The sequence below is a fragment of the Emydura macquarii genome, unplaced genomic scaffold, assembly GCF_026122565.2.
Source record: "Emydura macquarii macquarii isolate MOO-44397 ecotype Brisbane River unplaced genomic scaffold, CSIRO-AGI_Emac_v2 contig_1253, whole genome shotgun sequence".
Classification (NCBI taxonomy): domain Eukaryota; kingdom Metazoa; phylum Chordata; order Testudines; family Chelidae; genus Emydura; species Emydura macquarii.
Window position 1 is genome coordinate 59,368,427 of NW_027131390.1, and position 19,454 is coordinate 59,387,880.

Sequence of the window (19,454 nt, forward strand, 5' to 3'; positions counted from 1 at the left end):
TCAGTAAATTTGATCACACATGATCTTTTTAATCAGTGCTGTTACAGTGTTACCCTTCTCAAACTCCATTTTCCACTTCAGAATACACCTTCCACTTTATTGCCTATAGACCAACTTTTGCTCTGAAAATATTTATGCAGTTTATTAGTGTGTCATTTCAGCACACTTTATAAAAGGATACAATGTTATACCCCTCATGTCTTTTGTTTTTATTTACTGGGCTTCAAAAATTCCAACTTGCAGTCCTCTAAAACATTATAATTACTGCACTGACAGTGGGACAGACTAGTTGATCTCTTTTCCAGGTTTATTTTCTGTAATTCTATAGTCAGAAATCTAGTTTTGATTGGTAATTGAATAATCACAGTTCCTAAAACTTGGATCCTTGTATACTTATACTGCCCTTATTTTTTCTTCTGTTTTATTCCCTCCTTCCAAAGCTGCCAATTTCCCCACTCCTCTCCACTCAGTGCTGTCCTGAAGCCTGATCAACTGTTTTAGAATAAATTTAACATTTAACAACTCATGAAGTAAAGAAGGCAACTTTAGCCCTTATCTAGGCCATCCTTCAGGAACTATACCTTTTGGAATTCAGTCTTTGATCCAGGCATAGTCCCTTGTGTACAGTGTTCAGATCTCTTCCTCTAAACACTAGAAAGCAAACAAGTACGCAAAACACCTAAGTGACTTAGGAGTTTGAGTTAAGTGGACAAAAACTTTTGATCTAAATGACTTATTTGTGATGAGATGCCCTGTTAAGAAGCCACAGTAGCACCACTCCAAACAGCACTACGTTAATGCGACCTAGGGAACTTTTAGTGCATGCCAGCAGGATCCACATTAGGCCAGTTAGTGTGCAACATACTTACACACAGAAGTATTCTGCTACAAAATCCTAGAGAAACCACAGATGGGAAGGGAAAAGTCAATTGCTTTTAAACCTAGATAATCCAGAGATCTTTTATGTTGCCTATATGGTGAAGGCCATTTGTCCGCCTTGCTGCTGGGAATGTTCATATGTGGTAGGAACTGCTGCTGGAAAAGATGGAAAAATTGTATGGTAAAACTGATTTATAAGAAATTAACACATTTAGAAGTCGACTTGTTCAGTTTTGCATCTGCACAGGTTGTTAATAATATTTAAAATAATATTTAAAAATAATATTTTCCTAGATACTGATATGTTGTTCTAATAATTATTCCTTTAAATTTTTACCTGCAAAAATCATTAGCTTTGAGCTTTATTCAGTAACTAAATGACATGTTTGTTCAGAATGTAAAGTAAAAAATCAGGTAAAAATATCAATGTAGTCATTAAAAAAATGACGAGAGCACTGTGGCACTTTAAAGACTAACAAATTTAATATTTGTAGACATAAGCTTTCGAGAGACTTCAGCTTTCTTCTTCAGATGCAGTAATACAGAAAACAGGTAACACAGAGGCATCTTATAGATATCCAAGTGCATTGAGAACAATGGGGGAGGTGGAGTCCGGTACTTAAGACCTAATGACGACCATTGAGTAGGAGGTGAGAATGGGTGAGCAAAGTAATTTACCTTCGGTAGTGAGATAGCCACTCTGAGTCTCTGTTTAAACTGCTGAGTTAGAAATGATCTGTCAAACTTGAGATCATTTCTAACTCAGCAGTTTTAAACAGAGACTCGGAGTGGCTATCTCACTACCGAAGGTAAATTACTTTGCTCACCCATTCTCACCTCCTACTCAATGGTCATCATTAGGTCTTAAGTACCGGACTCCACCTCCCCCATTGTTCTCAATGCACTTGGATATCTATAAGATGCCTCTGTGTTACCTGTTTTCTGTATTACTGCATCTGAAGAAGAGAGCTGAAGTCTCTCGAAAGCTTATGTCTACAAATATTAAATTTGTTAAAGTGCCACAGAACTCTCGTTGTTTCTGCTGTATACAGACTAACACGGCTACCCCTCTGGAACTATTAAAAAAATGATTATTCTATTATTATATCCAAACTGGAAATTTTCTCTTAGGCCCCAACATACCTAACATTAAGCATTTGACACACTTGCTTAAGTATCTTGAAGAATTAGGGCTTTAGTCCTAAATGCATATCCTGAATTAATATCCTCATCTCTTTGTTTTATCCACCTGTTTTCTGTAGTCTGACACTGAGATTATGAATTCTTTGAGGCAGGGACTGTCTCTTTGTTATATGGATGTATAGCCCCTAGCACAATTAGGCCTTGGTGTCAAGGTGTTACTGCAATAAAATAATAATGTCAGTTATAATTTGTTATATTATATATGGAAATACAGATAAAAACTGTGCAGATTGTACTTACTAGTTTTTATATTTGTTTATTAATGTAGGGATGTGAAATTAAAACAGATTATGGACCTTTACTGCACACACTGGCTGAGTTTGGATGGCTTCTTACATGTGTACTGCCTACCCCAATCATCCGACATGACAGGTAACCAGAAAGTAGTTGAAAGCATAAAATATGCAATTCTGGAATGTATTATAAATATGAATCTCAGAGAACTACTGAGTGTATATTTGTGTACTTAATTAATCTGTATGTAATAAGGAAGAATATATAAATAATGTTAATGAGAATCAGGATATAAGTAGCTTGATTTAGATAAAATTTTGTGGATTTTAAAGACCTGCCCTGTGATTTAGGGCCATTGACTTCAAAGGGTTTTGGATTGCCCTGCAGCCCTGACTCAACAAAAAATTTAAGCACATGTTTAATGCTAAGCATGAGAATAATCCCATTCCTATTTTGGAAAAAATTTAATATTTTACTTAATCCAATTAATTGTAATGAATTAGGGTGGGGTTACTTGTGCAGTTAAACACAACAATGTTTTGCTGAGTCAGGGTCTGAGAGAATAGAAACAAGTTGTTTGGACCACTCAAGAAATAACATTATCACAAGATCAGGCACATATTATTTATAGTAAATTAAGGAGTGTGCTAATTCAACAAAATTGAACCTGTTCATCTCCTTTAATGCATGTGCCATGTTTCATCATGTTCATAGCAAACTATTGGTGCATTTTTCATCACGTCAGGTAATTCCATCTCTCTCTCACACACACACACACACACACACTTTCTAATGCAGAGAATATAAATCTATTTTTAAATTAAAGGCAAAATTGTACTTTTCAGATCTGCACAACAGATTTCAGCTCTCATTCTTTTCTCACAATATATGTAGAAATCTCATAGATGTCAACAGGAGATGCATGAACGTAGGAAAAGTAGACTATCAAAACTGAGATCCACCTTATTGCCCCAAGAGCAGATTTTCACCTTATCTATTGTAACAAAAAATTACACGTGGCTTTTCTTGGTAATACACAAAATAAAAAAGGGCAAGTGCAACCCTAAAGTCAGCATAAACAGCTCTTTAAATTCTGCTCCCAGCAAGTTAAGATTGCCTAGTGTTAGAGTAATTGTGGCATTTACAGAGATTCTGTCCTGTATGGAATTTGTTTTTAAATTAGATATGGAAATGAATTTTAGTTAATTTTAAATTATTATAAAAATTAAACTGATTAGCTGAGTATTGTAAACTTAATTCAGCAAAGGCAGATCTGCGTAATAGTATTTCTGACCAGTTAATTAGCTTGGTACTGTTATGATCTTTTTAAATCAATCAATCATATATTTAGCACATAATTTTAAAACAGTTCAGTTCAGGAGAAGGTGTCAGTACTGTTATTGTCAATAGCATATGCAATCCCAAACATATATTATGGAAGAAATACCATGTGACCAACTACATAGTCAAACTTCAAACATACTAAAGAAAAAGCCAGAACAAATCCAGTTCTTTTGGAGTTACATGACAACATTCAATACTAATACAATATTTGAACAACAAATTTAAGAAAAATATAACCCACACTGTAAAGTGAAGATTATGATAAAATGATAGGGATACTCAAAACATTCCCTATCAAAACCCTAGGCTAGAGAACTTCTGCAGCTGCCTTTTCAGTTCAGTGAAAGTAATGAACTGAGTCATGTCTAATTTGAGTCTTGAGGAAATTCAGTTTTTCTCATTTAATTTTAAACTATACAAATTTCTGCTTTACCTCCTGGTCCATGCCTTTCTCCCCATGAAAAGAGAGGACTCACAGGTCTGACAGCTGGAGCTATGCTGGGAGCCTGATCCTGAGCTTATTCAAGTCAATGGAGAGACAGATGTCCATTGATTTCAGTAGGCTTTGGCTCAGGACCTAGTTGCATGAATCAAGCTAGCATAAGTTGGATGTGAGTGGAATGCTTCAAGAACTGCTTAAAATAAATGGAATTTGTTTCAAGTGAGTTGACACAGTTCCTAACTCACCTTTTTTTCCACTTGAAGGGGGTTATTTCCATTAACTATTTTCTCAGTGGTAGATAAAATTCCTTTAGAACAATTTGTTTTAAACAGACAGGAGATAGTTTTGGACACAAAAAATGGCAGATTTTGTGAGTTTTCGGGGGTTTGCACAATTTTGCTGTATCCTGCAATTTCACATAAATTCTAAGCTTTTGCTTTTAAAAAAAAAAAAAAAAAAGTTAAGCCCTTCTCTTGGTGGGGATACAGTGTGAAACAACATGCTGTTACCCTTTTAACTCAATCCTGAGGAAAACTTTCTTCACCAAAACAACATCAGAAGCAAAAGCAGGAGCACTGAAGGAAGTGTGAATTACAGTGCTTACAACAGGACCATTTAAAAGTTTGTATTATTTGACCCAGCAGCCTATATATAAAATATTAATTAAGCCTGAGGCAAGGAGCTTTTCTAAAAGATGGAAAAAAATTATGCCAAATCCCAGAACTATGGAGAAGCTCTAGTAGCCCTTCAGGCCCTGGTTCACCCTCGTTGGTGGTGGCAGCAGGTGGCAAATTATTTTGAACTGCTGCTGATCAGTTTCTTTGCACATTTCAATCACCACTTGTAACAGGCAAAATCATCCAACTTATGCATCATCCTGTAGACAGGATGTGAGGCCATCTAAGCGGGAAAAGTGGGGGAAGGGGGGGAGAAATACTGAAATACTTTAGAAAAGGCCATGTGCTGCAGGACGTGCTCTTGATGATTCAGTAGGTGGGTACTCCTGAGTTACTGTCAACCCAGTACCCCAGCTTGATGCTTATGTGATGAATCTTTGAGGTGTGCTGTCTTTTAAATAAAGCATAAAATTACTGTTACTAGTTGTGGCCATAAAAAAAAAAAAAAAGAGGGAAGTTGCATCCTAGCCAGTTTTGAACCTGGATAATTATATTATGCCTATGTTAAAAAAAATCTCCACTGGATAAAGTATTTGTTTCCTGTCCTAAATTATTGGATATTGTTTGTGTGTACTGTTAAATATATGTTGCATTAGGGTGTCTGGTGAAGTGCTTTTGAAAGAAAATCACTTACATTTATATAGTGCCTATGAGATTCATTTTAGGTCCCTATATAAAAGGGACATTATGAATTGATAAAATTTTTATAAAGAAGAATGTATTATACCATGGGTCTGAATAATTGAATTTATATTGATAATTACTATTTCCAGGCCTCAATATAGTTATTTAAAAAAAGAAGAAATTCCGTGAATAGTTAGTGTTTGTGTGATAGGCATTATGCCATCGTTTGTGGCAGTAGATTATCCTAAGAATCCAAATTCAAAGTCTGAATACAGAAGAGCATTCTGTGCAGTCTATACAGCTGTTCTTTTCCCAGACTTTGAACTCTGACCTCAAAACCAAGATAGAATATTAACAGGTTTCAGAAACAGTATCCAATAGGCTAAATTGCTAAAAACAGTCACAATTAACATTTTATTTCATTAAGTGGAACATTTTGAGAGGTTCTTTAGAGTACTAGGAGTTCTGGCAAATGATTTTTCCATAACTTTAAACAAAGTTAACTTATATAAAATAATTCTTAATGAAACTCTATTTAAAAGTAAAGATATGTTAACAGAAAAATCTGTTTTCCATTTTTAATTCCTTCTTTAAAAGTTTACTATTTTCTCTCACTCCTCTCCCTTTATCACACAGAATCACTTAATGCTCATTGTTTCTCTATGTACAAACGTGACTGTCTCAAAACTGACATTTACAAAACTAATTCTCTTCCCACTAATGTTAGTGTAAAAAAACTCACATTTAAGGAAAGCAGGATTGAGTTCTAACCAGATTTTTTCATGTGATCTGCTTTCTTTGCTGTTTCATGTGTTTCTTGTCTGAACCAGCATGGTCTGATACACTTAAGTTATAGATCCTATTTCGGGATTTTTTTTATAGTTTTCCTGGTTTTTGCAACAGAATTTTTACTTTACAAAATAAAAGCTCCTATAAAGGCATGACAGCAGCAGCTCATGGATTATTGTCTCAGATCTGAGAAAGGGAGAGTTGTGCAGAGTCTGGTGAGCCAGCCCTGTCCTCTAACTCCCCATCTCAGGGGTTATGTCATTTAGGACACAGGAATTATTCTTAAAAGCTATTTTCTTTCTGTTAAAAACATAGCAGAGAAGCCGAACATCAGGACCTAAAACGTACAGCACTGTATGTTTGTGCAATGACACTTGAAAAACAAGCAGTGACTTTGCCACATAGGATCAGCGTTGTTGTGATTGTTATTATTGGGGTACAGCAGAGAGTGTCTTGGAGAAATGGATACTTGTTGTGACTTTTTAAAATATTTGAGCTACTGATGGATGTTATTATCCTGCTAGCAACAATTGAGGGGGTCTGTTGAAATTTGCTAGAGGCAAGAATGAAATGTAGTTAAGACGTGTGATAATTCTGAACGTGAAGTAAGAAAACGTTGCGCAGATTCAGAATTTATTTGCCAGATCTTGGGAATTACCAAAATTTCAGGTGCTTAAGATAATAATATTAGTTATTTTAGAAATGAAATTTGGTGCCTCTGTCCTTAGTGGTGGAGAAAGCTTTTTGGGTGAAATCTATTGCTTAATGCCTAATGCTACCATATTTACTGACACAGATCTACTCTAAATTCATGTAATTAAGAGAGTGCTGGGAGTCTAGAATTAAGTCTCGTCCTCAGAAATTTTCTGAAGAAGTTTCTCTGTTGTAGCGGTGGATTCCCCAGTTGGAAACAGAGAGACTGAACTCTTCAAACTCATCCATGATTGTTGGAAAGTCTGAATGTTGCTTAACTCAAACTAATGGCACAGCATTATTTTCAGGATCGCAAACAAACTGAGTTTGGTATTAGAGTTTACAACTCAGTTTCTTTTCCTAGGAAACGCCCCTAAACTTCATTTTAAACACTTGAAATGTCCTGCATGATGATATCCCCCATATGCACAATATTCAAGTATGACAAATAGCCCACTCAGAATCAGAGCTAGTGGCAATCTTAACAAGCTCCATATTTTTTAAAGGACTGATTTAACTATCATATGTATATTAAGAGGATAAATTTATGGCCCACACACCATAAACAGACAAAGTTCCAGTGGGATTTACAAAAGAGTCTCTGTGCTCCTCTCCCATCACCACCCCACCAAAAAGGATACAGAAAAAAATAAAAGGAAAAACATCTCCCCTACATTGATTTCAGCAGCCTTACTTTCGAGTGACCTTCTTTTCCCCCACTATAGTCCCTGCAAATGGGCAGGACAGACGGTCTACAAGCACCCATGCAAACATAGTGCAAAAATCTGACATTGCTTGATTAGTTTATTGGCACTAATTACTTAGCCTAAGTTCTCATAATGCATTGGCTCAGGAGAAAGAGGGAATGTGGGAATGAGAGGAAAACTTGAAATAGCTCATTTTGTGTATTTTCTCTAATTTAAATTCTGTGGCAATCCCACTGTCATTCAATTCTATTGTGACGGAAGCCCATAGCTATTTTGTCATGTGCAGCATATCAATAAGGCCAGACTTTAAAAATTGTTAGTTTGCCTGTGACCTACCCAGCATTCACCATCCCCTCTTTTCTTGATCAGAGTGTAAACATTTAAAAGCTTAATATTTGTTTTTCTGTTGCTGTATACAAGATGGGATGTACATGTTTTATACAAAATCAGGCAGAGGTCCTGCTCCATGCTAGAGGAACAGTTCAACCTGCTTGTTAGAAAGAGAGGAATCCCACCTGGTATCACTGAGGCAGGCATATAAGCAGGAGGAAAGTTTAAAGCCTTTCAGGTATGTCTACACTGCAGCATGCCTCCCAGCCCAAGTAGACAAACACACTAGCTCTGCTCGAGCTAGCACACTCAGAAATAGCAGGGTGGACATTGCAACATGGACTAGCCACACAAGTGCAAGCCCACCCAACCCCCTGGGCTAGTCTGTGCCACAACATCCATACTGCTATTTTTAGCACACTAGCTTGATTAGAGCTAGTGTGCATCTGTCTATCTGGGCTGGAGTGTACACATACCCTCCAAAGGGAGACGGTATTCTTTCCCTACTCCAGTGAGTAAGACCCAGGAAGCTCCCAGACCAAACCCTAACCAAGATGCAAGGAGACTCTGAGAAACAGGCTGGTTGGTCACACCAGAGGACTGTAGATTTGCCTCTCCTCTTAATTCATGGAGGTAATGAAGCTAAGCAACCCCAGACCAAGAAGCATTAGTAGCATGGGCAAACTGACAGAGGGCTGTACTCCTCACCACAGAGTCTGTTAAGATTGTTTATTTTCTCCATCCAAGAAAAGTGTGCAAAGGCAAAACTATTGGTATTTGAAACGGTCACCATTATATAGCAGTGGCCATTTTAAATAAGGCTGTAAGTTCTGTCCTTCCACCTTACCACCTATCTTCCAGTGGTAGTCACCTGGGCATAAACAACGGGGACCTTTCCTCTTCCCCGCCTCACCCAACCCCCATGAAAGTGTGGCTATTTCATTATTAAATAAAGGAAACAGTTTGGAACAGAAGCTCATTTATCTCACTTTATTAAAAGTGGACAATTTTACTTAAAGTACAGAATTACTTATTAAAATGATAGTCAACACATAGCACTTCCCCCAGTAAAAAAAAGTTGTCTAGGGATAAAATACCATGTCCCTGTGTAACCTTTCCTCACAGATATTTCAGCACTTTATTGCATATTATCCAGAAGTGGATTAGTGTACAGCAAAAATAATTGTTACTGTTCAGTATCTGGTGATTCCAAAAATAGTAATTTATTTTCTTCCTCTTTCTTCTTCCCCTATGTAAAAGTCTCCTATGTAGGTATTTTCCACATAGGAAATAGTCTGAGCCATTATTTATTATTATTATATTGTGGATTTAGAGCTTATAATAGCTGCTGGGTTGACACCTTTTATCCACAGGAGTAGCAGTGCAAACTTTACACATTGTGTCTGTTACTGCCCGGCTCCTACCAGAAAATAGTTTTTAGTCACTAGCAAAACATGCCATTTCCAATGTTTTCTATTCATTATAGACTTAGACTCAGAGACTTTAAGGTCAGAGGGGACCAGTGTGATCATCTAGTCTGATCTCCTGCACAATGCAGGCCACAGAACCTCACCCATCCACTCCTGTAATAGACACAGAGCCACAAAGAGAATCTGAGGACACTTGTTGCAAACCTGGATTGGGTCAGAGTGGGCCTTTCCATGGTGGTACCAGCACTTATCTTGTGGCCTTTTCAGTTTCTGAAAATGTAAGCTTTAATTTCTTTAGAAAACTAAGTTTCTTATAGTTGTGAAAACTTTCTCTCTAAACATGAACCAATATAGTGCTGAGTCTGCAGACCAGCAGAATGAACAGCTCTAAAGGCCAAATACTGACTCCACCCCATCATTCATTGGATACAGAAGATCCTAAACAATCTGCCTTTGCCATGGTTCCACTGCAGAGTTTCAGCAAAGGGGGCACAGAGACAGGAACAAACTCTCACTATACTGGCAGCCCCTCCTGGGTAGGGTTAACATATAATGGCAGGGCACTGTGAGGAAACTTGCATTCCTAGGCTCATGCTGCAGCTGTTCTGTGATTTCATAGAGGCCACTGGACTAGGGCTGTCCAGCTGGCACCTTTCATCATTACTAAACTCATTTAGTGTGAGATTTTCAAAAGCACCTAAGTGATTTAGGACTACCATTCTGTAGTATACTATATAGATTCACCATAGTATCCGAGCACTTTCCAGCTTGCACTAAGTAATGTGACTAAGATCTGTCATGTGTTTATTCTCTGATTCTCTCCCCAGGGGGAAAAGTGTGTGCAGTAGAGTGTTTTTGTTTTGGAGTGGGTCTTTAGTTGTGTCAGTCTGTCTGTCTATAGTTTGTTAGAGAAGGCAAGGTCAAAGAAAGAAAGTCCCATTGACTTTCAAGAGAAGCATTAAAAAGATTGAAACTTGAATGTTAACACTTTATCAACAAAGTGCTAAAATAGAAATATTTATACTTGAAACTTCCAGAAAGATAGATTCATCTTTAAACTTTATAGTAGAAAATTCCTACTATATAACAATTTCTGAAGTGTAATCTACTCATCCAACTCTTTGCTTCTGCATCCTTTAACTGCACACATAAAAATAAAAGCCAACATGTATTTACATTTCAGTAAAATGTGAGGGGAACAAAGATACAAAGAACCCTGTGTCTCATACTTTCAGCAGCTCTTGACAATCATAAGTCATAGGATTCATAACAGTTAGCCTATCTTGACAGGCTGATAATAGGACAGTATTGTACTATTTAGACAATCTGGGTAGCACTTGAATAAATAGTAAATAATTGGAACATTTTAAATGTTACATAGTGCAGGCTGTCCTAGAAACTATTGGGCTGTCCCAGCTAAGTCAAATGTCACACCAAAGATATTCTGCTAGGCTACAGAGAGATAAGTGTCCAACGCAAAAGATGTCTCAGCTTTGTAGTGCATTCACAGACATCTCTTAAGATTACATTACTTTAATCCATAGATTCCCACTGTACTTAATCACAAACTCTCTTCTCTCCCCTGCATGCTACTGTGTAGTGGATCACTGAAGAGCTGAGCACAGGTGGCTGTGGAGTTCAACTACATTTTGGAATTTGTGCAGCTCCTGGATGATCAGGATAATTTCTCCTTTAAAGAACAAAGAGAAGGCAGAAACACAGTGAGAAGGGATGAATTTCATCTTTGAGTTCAACATTTTTAAACTATAGGAAAGGCTCACTTCTTCTCTCAGTCACATTGGTGTGACTTCAGAATATCTTAATTGAAGTCAAGGAGTTACTCCACTGTAACTGAAATGTACACCAATGTAGCTAAGAACAGAATTATTTGGCCCAGTGTGTAATAATCACAGTATGGAATTACAGAAAATACATGGTATTTATTTCTTTTACAAGTATCCAAACTGATTGATTTCTTCATGTAGTGAAACAACAGTCCTGGAGTACACACAATATGTGGGCAAAGAAAAATGTTTATAGTGAAAAAATAATACTGAATGAGCATAAATGTCTGATTTTTTTTCCAATCAGAGGAGTCCTTAATTATATTAAAATAGTATTATAGCATGTCCTATCTCATCATGAAGAAACATACTGTTGGAATTAAATTTCAGATTAATGTTTTAAATAAATTCAAGTTCAAACATTTATCTGAACAGAGCTCTGAAAATAGCAGTGTCGTGTTTTTGTTAATACCTCCTTCTGGAAGCATAAAATTGCTCTTTTGTCAAAGCAATTTTAAATGAACTCTGTCCTCAATGAGAAATAGCCTTCTTTATCCTTTACCACTGGGAGTTATGGTCATGCTAAAAGGTGATTAGAGTCAATTACATAATCAGCTGCCACCTTTAAAAATACTGAGATATATATAATTGCATATATATATATATATAATTGCATTGACAACTAATAGTATTCTAAGTTGGGGGTTCACTATGTATCTTTAGAAAATGCTGGTGATTCTTCTTATACTTTTTGTTGATGTTGTTGTTCTGCATAAGAACTTGCAGTAGCAAATAGATTAGAGCTTGTCTACATGGTGCAGTAGTGCCCATTAGTGGGGTGTGTATTTTAATGCACACCAGCGTGTGATACACTAACTGGCCTGGTCATGCATCCGACAAACTGGGTTTCTGCCCACATAAATTTCTTAGTCTTTAAGGTGCCACAGAACTCTTGCTGTTTAACAGGCCTGTGTAGACCTTGCTGGCACACGTTATAAATTCCCTAGAGCGTGTTAACATCGACCCATTTCAGACAGTATTCCATTAATGCACACCAGGGAACTTTTAGTGACCACCAGCAGGGCTCACACAGGCCACTTAGTGCACAACACATTGGAGCACATTAGAATTGTGCACTGACATGCACCTATGCACCATGTAGACAAGCCCATAGAGATCTTTCCTGCATAATAAAAATTGTTATTCAGCCACCATCAGTCACAGAGAAGTCCATGCCTGCTAGTCCACTGAGCACTCCTGAGAATTGTTGAAGAAGGATTCAAGTTCCCCAGCCATCTTTGGCAAAGGTTAAAGTGTCATGATGATGGTTGGTTTGGGAATGTCACAGGGGAGAAAAAAGAATAAATGACAAAGTCTAAATATTCAAAGCTAATAATTACTGAATTATCAGAACTGAAAACTTATTATAGATGTTCACAGTCACACATATACAAGATGTTTACATAGGTGTGTTTATGTATATTACAAACAAAAACGATATGAATATTAGGGTTGCAAAGCTAAGCACTAAAAATTGGTAAATGCCAGAATTAAGGTTATCTATGAATATATAGGCTTCTACTACTTGAAGTAACTGTGTAACTGGCAGTAGTAGTAGGTTGTTGTCCTCTATGTGACTCAGCCACTAGAGAATGATGAGACACAGATTTTGCCACTGCTATTTCACAGCTATTTGACAAGAGACGAATGTGGAGACTCCTGGATTTGATTCCAGGTTCTGGAGAGAGTATGGTTTACTGGCCTATAGACCTTTCTGCCCTTGTTCCATGTCCCTGTTTCTGCTTCCCTCTACGTCTTTCCATCCCTACCCCCAGTCTGCTCCTCACCTCTCTCTATAACTTCAGGTCAGGTGGCTTCCTCTTCACTGCCTAGGAGCCAGCAGTAGGAGCATGGAGAGTGAGTGTGTGTCTTTCTACTGTCAATTCTGGTGCCACAGTAGCCCCTAGCAGCCAGGAAGAATGATTAATTGCAGGAAGAGTCCTGCCTACCCTCCCTCCACCCGCAAGCCCTGGGATAGAGCACACTCAGTTGTTCTGTGGAGAAGGCGCATGCTCATTACAGTCGATACATAAGAGCTTTGAGAGGACCAGGAATGCTAGGTGCAGACAGAATTTTTAAAGAATGATATTGACAAACTCTAACAAATCTCTACTGAGCATATGCAAATTGCAATTTTCATAGGTTTATATCCTGGATTTTCATGGGGCAGTAAAAGGAACATCCTGCTACAAGGACACCCCATTTCCCCACCCACCTCCATCAGCTACATTTCAAGTCCCTGCTCCAACATATGGCATCATTACAGCTTCTCAGTAAAGGGGTTTGTAAGAATTTTTTAACATGGGCAAGACAACATTTTCCCTTATCTCGGTCTCAGAAATGGCTGAATTATTTTATCTAAAACTTTCCAAAAACTTCAGGCTGAGGCAAGCACTGGCATGGAAAATTTCAGTCCAAATGGCTAAAATTTGGCAAATTTAAAAGCAACTGAAACAGGATTATACAAGAAAGTGTTAGGCAACTTTAATTATAGGTGGTGCTACCAACTCCCTCTGTAATATAAGTTGTGTGTACATCATAAAATGTACAGTTACTCTGAAAGGTGTAGGTAATCAAAAGCAAGCTACAAATAATTTTAATATTTTAGAGGCAATAACATTTATCTGCTTTAACTTGCAGTGAAGGAAATCTGGCCACAAAGCAAGTTGTTTTCCTTCAGAGACCTGTTATGTGGAATTCAACCATTCAGACTCCAGAGGTGAGTAGAGATTATGTTCTTACTGAGTCAGTGTGAGCAGATAGTTGAATATGGACAGATATTAGTGGCTGCTAATTTATCTTTTCCAACGGTTTTAGGTAATTTTCAGTTTCATACAGAAGCAAACTACAGTCTAAAATCAGGGACTAAAGAGTGATAGAATGACCCTGAACTATAGAAAGCTAGATGCAGGTTTCTGGAGGATATCAGCAGTTGTCTCAGTAGTAGGTCGGATTGGAGTTTTTGTGGGGTTTTTTTCTCCTCTTCTTGACTGGTTTGCATTTTGTCTCAATTTTTCTCCAGCAATGCAGTTATTTAATAAATGAAGCAGTAACTGCATGAAAATAATAGCTTATATATAGCCTAAAAACTATTATTGAGACTGAAATATTGTTTCCAGAGTTAATCACTTCTCTGGTTATATATCCTGTAGCTAGTTCCTTCAAGAACTTTGGCAAGCCTTTCAATGCACTGCAACCATACAAATTCTGCTGGTATTCCATCTGAGAAAGAAAACTTCATTCTGACCTCAAAACTCACTGAGAAGAATATATTGTGTGAAATTATGCGTAATCTTTAGGTGAGCTGTGTAAGAGAACATGATATGTTACACGAACAGGGGCCTGCACAAGGGGGGGGGGCAAGCAGGGGCACCCCCCCAGTAATAAGCCTGGGCCCAAGAACTTCTCTGGCCCCAGGGCTGCGGCTGGGAGAGCTGGCTCCTCCAGCCCCCAGGGAGAGCAAGCTCCTCTGGTCCCAAGGCTGCAGTGGGAGAGAGGGCTCCTTGGGCCCTGAAGGGAGAGCGGGATCCTCTGGTCCTGGCAGGAGCTGACAGCTCCTCCAGCCTGGGGGTTGAGGGGGAGGGAGAGCGAGCTCCTCTGCCCTGGGGCCCCAGCAGGGGCACAGAACATGCCCGGTTCCCTCCAAAATCAGTCAATTTTTTTATTTCTTTGCACACACCCCTGCACATGAAAAAATGTGTGAACAATAAAAGGCCCAAAATAGCTCCTGCAGCTGCTGAACCTCAGCTGCTCCTTGTTCTATTTGGGAAACTCTCTCCTAGTAGTAGTGCTATAAAAGGCACATTGAGCATTATACAGTTGGTGGTAACAACCACACACTGTCAAGGGCCAGAGTTACACAAGCAGTTGCGTATATGCAGCATAGTAAACCTTGTCCTCTGCCCAGCCCCAGCGGGCAAGGCAGGACAAGCCCTGAACTAGTGAGCTTTCCTTTGCCAAGTAGCTTTGCAAATCTCCTACCATGGAGCTTCGCTTTTATTTTCTTTCTGGCTTTCATGTGTAGGTCTCACTTTCCACTAGCTAGATTTGCCTCTCCACTGAGCTAGCATTCTTAACCTTGTAAGAAAATGCAGATTTGTATCCCGCCCCACATTAGCAACTTCACAGATAAACACTTTTGTAATAGTGTTCTGTGATATAATGACACCTTCCCTTTGTCCATATGTGTTGACAGCTCCATTAGCCTCCCAATGTCTCAAGCTCACCACTTTGGAGTCAGGAGGAGAGGAAGGGTTCAAATCTCTCCTCACATCCAAGCTGTCACCACATCCTGACCTGTACTATGTTCTCTACAACACTTCTGAAATCCACCACTCCCTCTCTGTTCCTGGTCCATGCCCTCGTTATCTCTTGCCTAGACTAGCATAACTTCCTTCTCTCAGCCCTCCTCCCAGACCTGAAGAGTAGCTCTGTGAAAGCTTGTCTCTCTCACCAACAGAAGATGATCAAATAAAATATATAAATTCGCACACCTTGTTCCTTCTTTCACCTTGTTTCCTGCCTCCTATACCTCCCTTTCCAATCTAATAAACATGCACAGCTCAAATTATCTCCTGTCTTGAAACATTCTCCTCATCCACATACTTGCACTTTTTAATCCTTTCACGCTTTCTTGTCTCTTTACTCATAAACGATAAACTCCTGGCCTTCAAGACTCCATATGCTGTTGCCCTTTCCTACATCTCAGCCCTCACTTCCACCTATTCCTCCTCTTAGGAAGATTTTAATGCATCCTTTGTCTTTTGGCTTCAGGTTGTGGCTTTACAACTTCTTTCACACTGCCCCTGTGCCTGGAACAATTTCCTTCCTTCAGTGCACCAAACGTCCTCACTTATATTCTTCAAATCCTGCTATTTATTCCTATTCTCATGCCTGACTTTATACTCTTACTAATTTAACTTGTTACATTTTTAAAAAGATGACATCTTGTTAGTTCCAAATATAGTGTCAATTGTTAACAAACCAAAAAGTATGTGACTCTTCTGGTGTTTTCCTTTCCCTGTTTTTTCCCCCCTGTATTATTGTATGTATAAAATGGATTGTAAAATAATCTCCCAGGGACATTGTCTTCCTGTATTCTGTAATGCACCATACACGTTATTAATTATTATTATTATCATTATCACCACCACCTCCAAAGCAGCATAGCTGCTCATGGTAAATTTCAGAACAATTAAGAAAGGTTCCCGCTGTGAGAGGTTTACAATCCAAGTAAACTATGGTTCAATAAAAATAATCCATCTGAGTGATTGACCAATCTTTTAAGAGTCCTTGAAGTTCAAGACAGAAGACATTTGTACCCCCCCGTTTAAATCTCTGCATCACCTAATCTTGTGGTGATCAGCAGTAGAATGACCTTTACATCCTTTAAGGCAGAGAACCATAAGGATTGGCTACAAAACACCCTTTCTTTTATTTCATTGTAATCTGAACCCCTTGATTTAAATATTAACATATAGGAAGTCTATAAATAAGGATTAGGTGATTTGTATCTACCTACTCTCATACTGAACATAAAACATAAAAGAACTCAGTATCTAAATAAATGTGCCCCTTCTAGCACTAATGAATGCCTTGTTTCTCTAGCAGAAATCGCAGTGCACTGAAGTCATTTCAGTGTGGTATGTATGAGTAAGTGGTTCAGTCTGGAGCTGAATAGCATTTTTTAAACTTTTCCTATTTTTCCATTTATAACATGATTTTTGTCTAAATCTTAAACTTAACTAAAGAAACAAAATGTCATAAAAGATAAATTTCAACAAAATGACCATGGATTAGCAAACAAACAATTCTGAACCGTATATACCTCCACTTAATGGATGAAATCCATATGCTTACTAATTCTGCCTGACTAACATAGTCTGTCTCACAAGCTGTGTGCTATGCAGATAGATTTCAAGTATAAACTCAGTTATTGAGATCTGAAGCATTCTCCATTTTTAACCTCTGCCCTAGGACCCCTTAATGAATAGATTCTCGTTAAAATGATCCCTGCACGGGCTAGTTATAATCTGATATACATGAGGTATTAAACGTTGGCAAAATAATGTTCCTTTTTTCTTAAAGAGACTTATGTGACCTCCATGGTGCTGAGGATTACACTTTGACTTGTATTTTATTTCTGCCTATGTCTCTTTTATGATGGCTGTTGTGAAGTTTGCATTATGTTGCAAGTGTAGTTTTTCAAGAAACCTTTTCAGGCCCAAAGTTTAAGTTTTATAATAACAAAATCTAAGATCAAGAGAAATGTGTTTCTGTTATTTAAAAATAAAATTCTGATGGAAAAAGTTTTTTGTTTGGGTTTAAACATTCCTCTAAACCATTTGCAACTGAAACATTGTAGCACAATATTGTGCATGAGAGCCAGAAAGTGAACCTAACTAGGCTACTTCAGTGTCTAACCTGGATGAATGGCACAAAGTAAATAATGGCATTGCCAGACCCAACATTTAAATATAATGAGTCAAGCTCTGAAAATCATGAGATTGGCTTAAAAAATCATGAGATTTTAAAACCAGTAAATTTGGGATTCTCTCTCATTTTGGAGTCTTTAGGGTTCACAGTTTCAAGCTTTTCTCTGCAGCTATAAGGGCTAGAAATGTGCTTTATTTTTTCCTACAAAAGTTGAGATTGCCAGGTAATAACATGATTCGGACAGCAGGGGCTTTAAGAAAAACACCAAATATCACAGTACTCATAATAAAAATCATGAGAGCTGGCAACACTATACCATAATGCTGGAAAGTAAATTAGATTTTTAATTATTTTAGACTTAATCTGAGGCATTACTGGTAACACAGTAAAGGAAATGATGGTATTTTTTTAAATATTAGCTCCTATCCTCCCCTCTACTGTGAAGAATATGGAAGCCCTGCCCCAGAGGCTATTCTATTCAGCCTAAGGCCAGGTAGCAGCTTATGCAGCCTACTTTTCTCAGCAGCTAGCAGCAAGGATCTGCACAGTTTTGGGGAGAATACCCCAAACTTGTTCTATGACCCTACAAATCCTCCCACTCTGAAGAGAGCATTACATTAGAAATTGTCAGTTACCTTTCTCTCACCCCTCAGGCTTTATGATGGGACGGTACAGTTTTGTGACTCTGGCCCATGATTTCCTTGCTTTATCTGAAGAGGTGTAATATTTGAGTGGCCTCTTGGATTACAGGTTCATATTATTTTAATGTTTTTCTTCTAATGATAATTGTACCTACCTCACAGGGCTGAAATGAGGAACAGTTAGTGAATGTTTGTAAGTGGCTCTGAATCTGTAAATATAAGTTACTTTCTATTAAAATGGGTGCTTGTGTGCTTGCTCTAACCATAATTCTGTACAGTGTCTTTCCTTGCCTTTTTGATTTGAGGCTCTTCCTTTCTTTTCTTAAATTGAATACATTATTTTCTATTATATATTTATTTAGCATATCTATATGCCAAAGGAGTTTGTAATGTATGGCATCTATATATCTGGAATAAGCCAAAACATTCCTATAGCGTCCCATAAATTTCCTCTGAAGCTATTCCTTAAATTAAATCCTTACATTTTAGGTGTTGAACCTTTTTAATCTTTTTAGCTGTTCATTCTGAAATCCAGGTTCTAACTCAATTTTTTGCCTGTTCTCTATTTAACTCACTGCTCAAATATCTCGTGTTTCAGAAGAAATCCACAAGGCAGTTCAGAAGTGACGAGAAAGGCAAAGCCGCTAGCAGAAGTATTGGATTAGACACAGCTACTTCTCGCCATCCAGAAAGGGGACATCCACCTGATGAGTTTCATCTATCTCCTTCTAAACAGTGTTGGATCAAGGAGGGATCTGCCCAATATGAAAGCTTCTCAGGATTCAACAGCAGTGATAGTGTGCTAAGGGAACTGGATGATGGACAGTTTGAGCAGGAAGATGGAGTCACTCAGGTCACTTGTATGTGACCAAGTAAGTAACTGCATTGGAGGGATCTGTAAATAATTTAAAAAATGTAAAGACTGAATTTGCTACATTACTTTATATTCATTTGCATGATTCTCTGGCCTTCCAAGACTCATGTTTATAGGTTTTCTGCTTCTTTACAGAGTTATGCTGATAGCAAATACTACTACTACTGCAAAATACCTTGGTTTTATGTCAGTTCTTAATGGAACATTGCATTTCTAGAACTCTGGTAACTTCATTGATGATATTCTCGATGATGCTTATAACAACAGGGAAGCAAACTTGGCAGATCAGTTATGGCTTGTCCTAACAG

At 38.0% G+C, this 19,454-nt stretch overlaps 1 protein-coding gene and 1 long non-coding RNA gene across 2 annotated transcripts in view; one reads left to right on the plus strand and one right to left on the minus strand.

The window, feature by feature from the left end:
• The window catches only part of RFTN2 (raftlin family member 2), a 50,148-nt gene that overhangs the window by 28,561 nt on the left and 2,133 nt on the right, over positions 1-19,454 (plus strand). The window contains exons 8-10 of the mRNA XM_067549835.1: positions 2,351-2,454; positions 13,837-13,915; positions 18,871-19,144. Coding sequence (XP_067405936.1) covers positions 2,351-2,454; positions 13,837-13,915; positions 18,871-19,140 — 453 coding nt within the window. The 3' untranslated portion in view covers positions 19,141-19,144. The remainder of the gene's footprint in view (positions 1-2,350; positions 2,455-13,836; positions 13,916-18,870; positions 19,145-19,454) is intronic.
• The window catches only part of LOC137154114 (uncharacterized), a 36,400-nt gene that overhangs the window by 788 nt on the left and 16,158 nt on the right, over positions 1-19,454 (minus strand). Inside the window, exon 2 of the long non-coding RNA XR_010920078.1 lies at positions 870-1,035. This is a non-coding gene — a long non-coding RNA (uncharacterized lncRNA). The remainder of the gene's footprint in view (positions 1-869; positions 1,036-19,454) is intronic.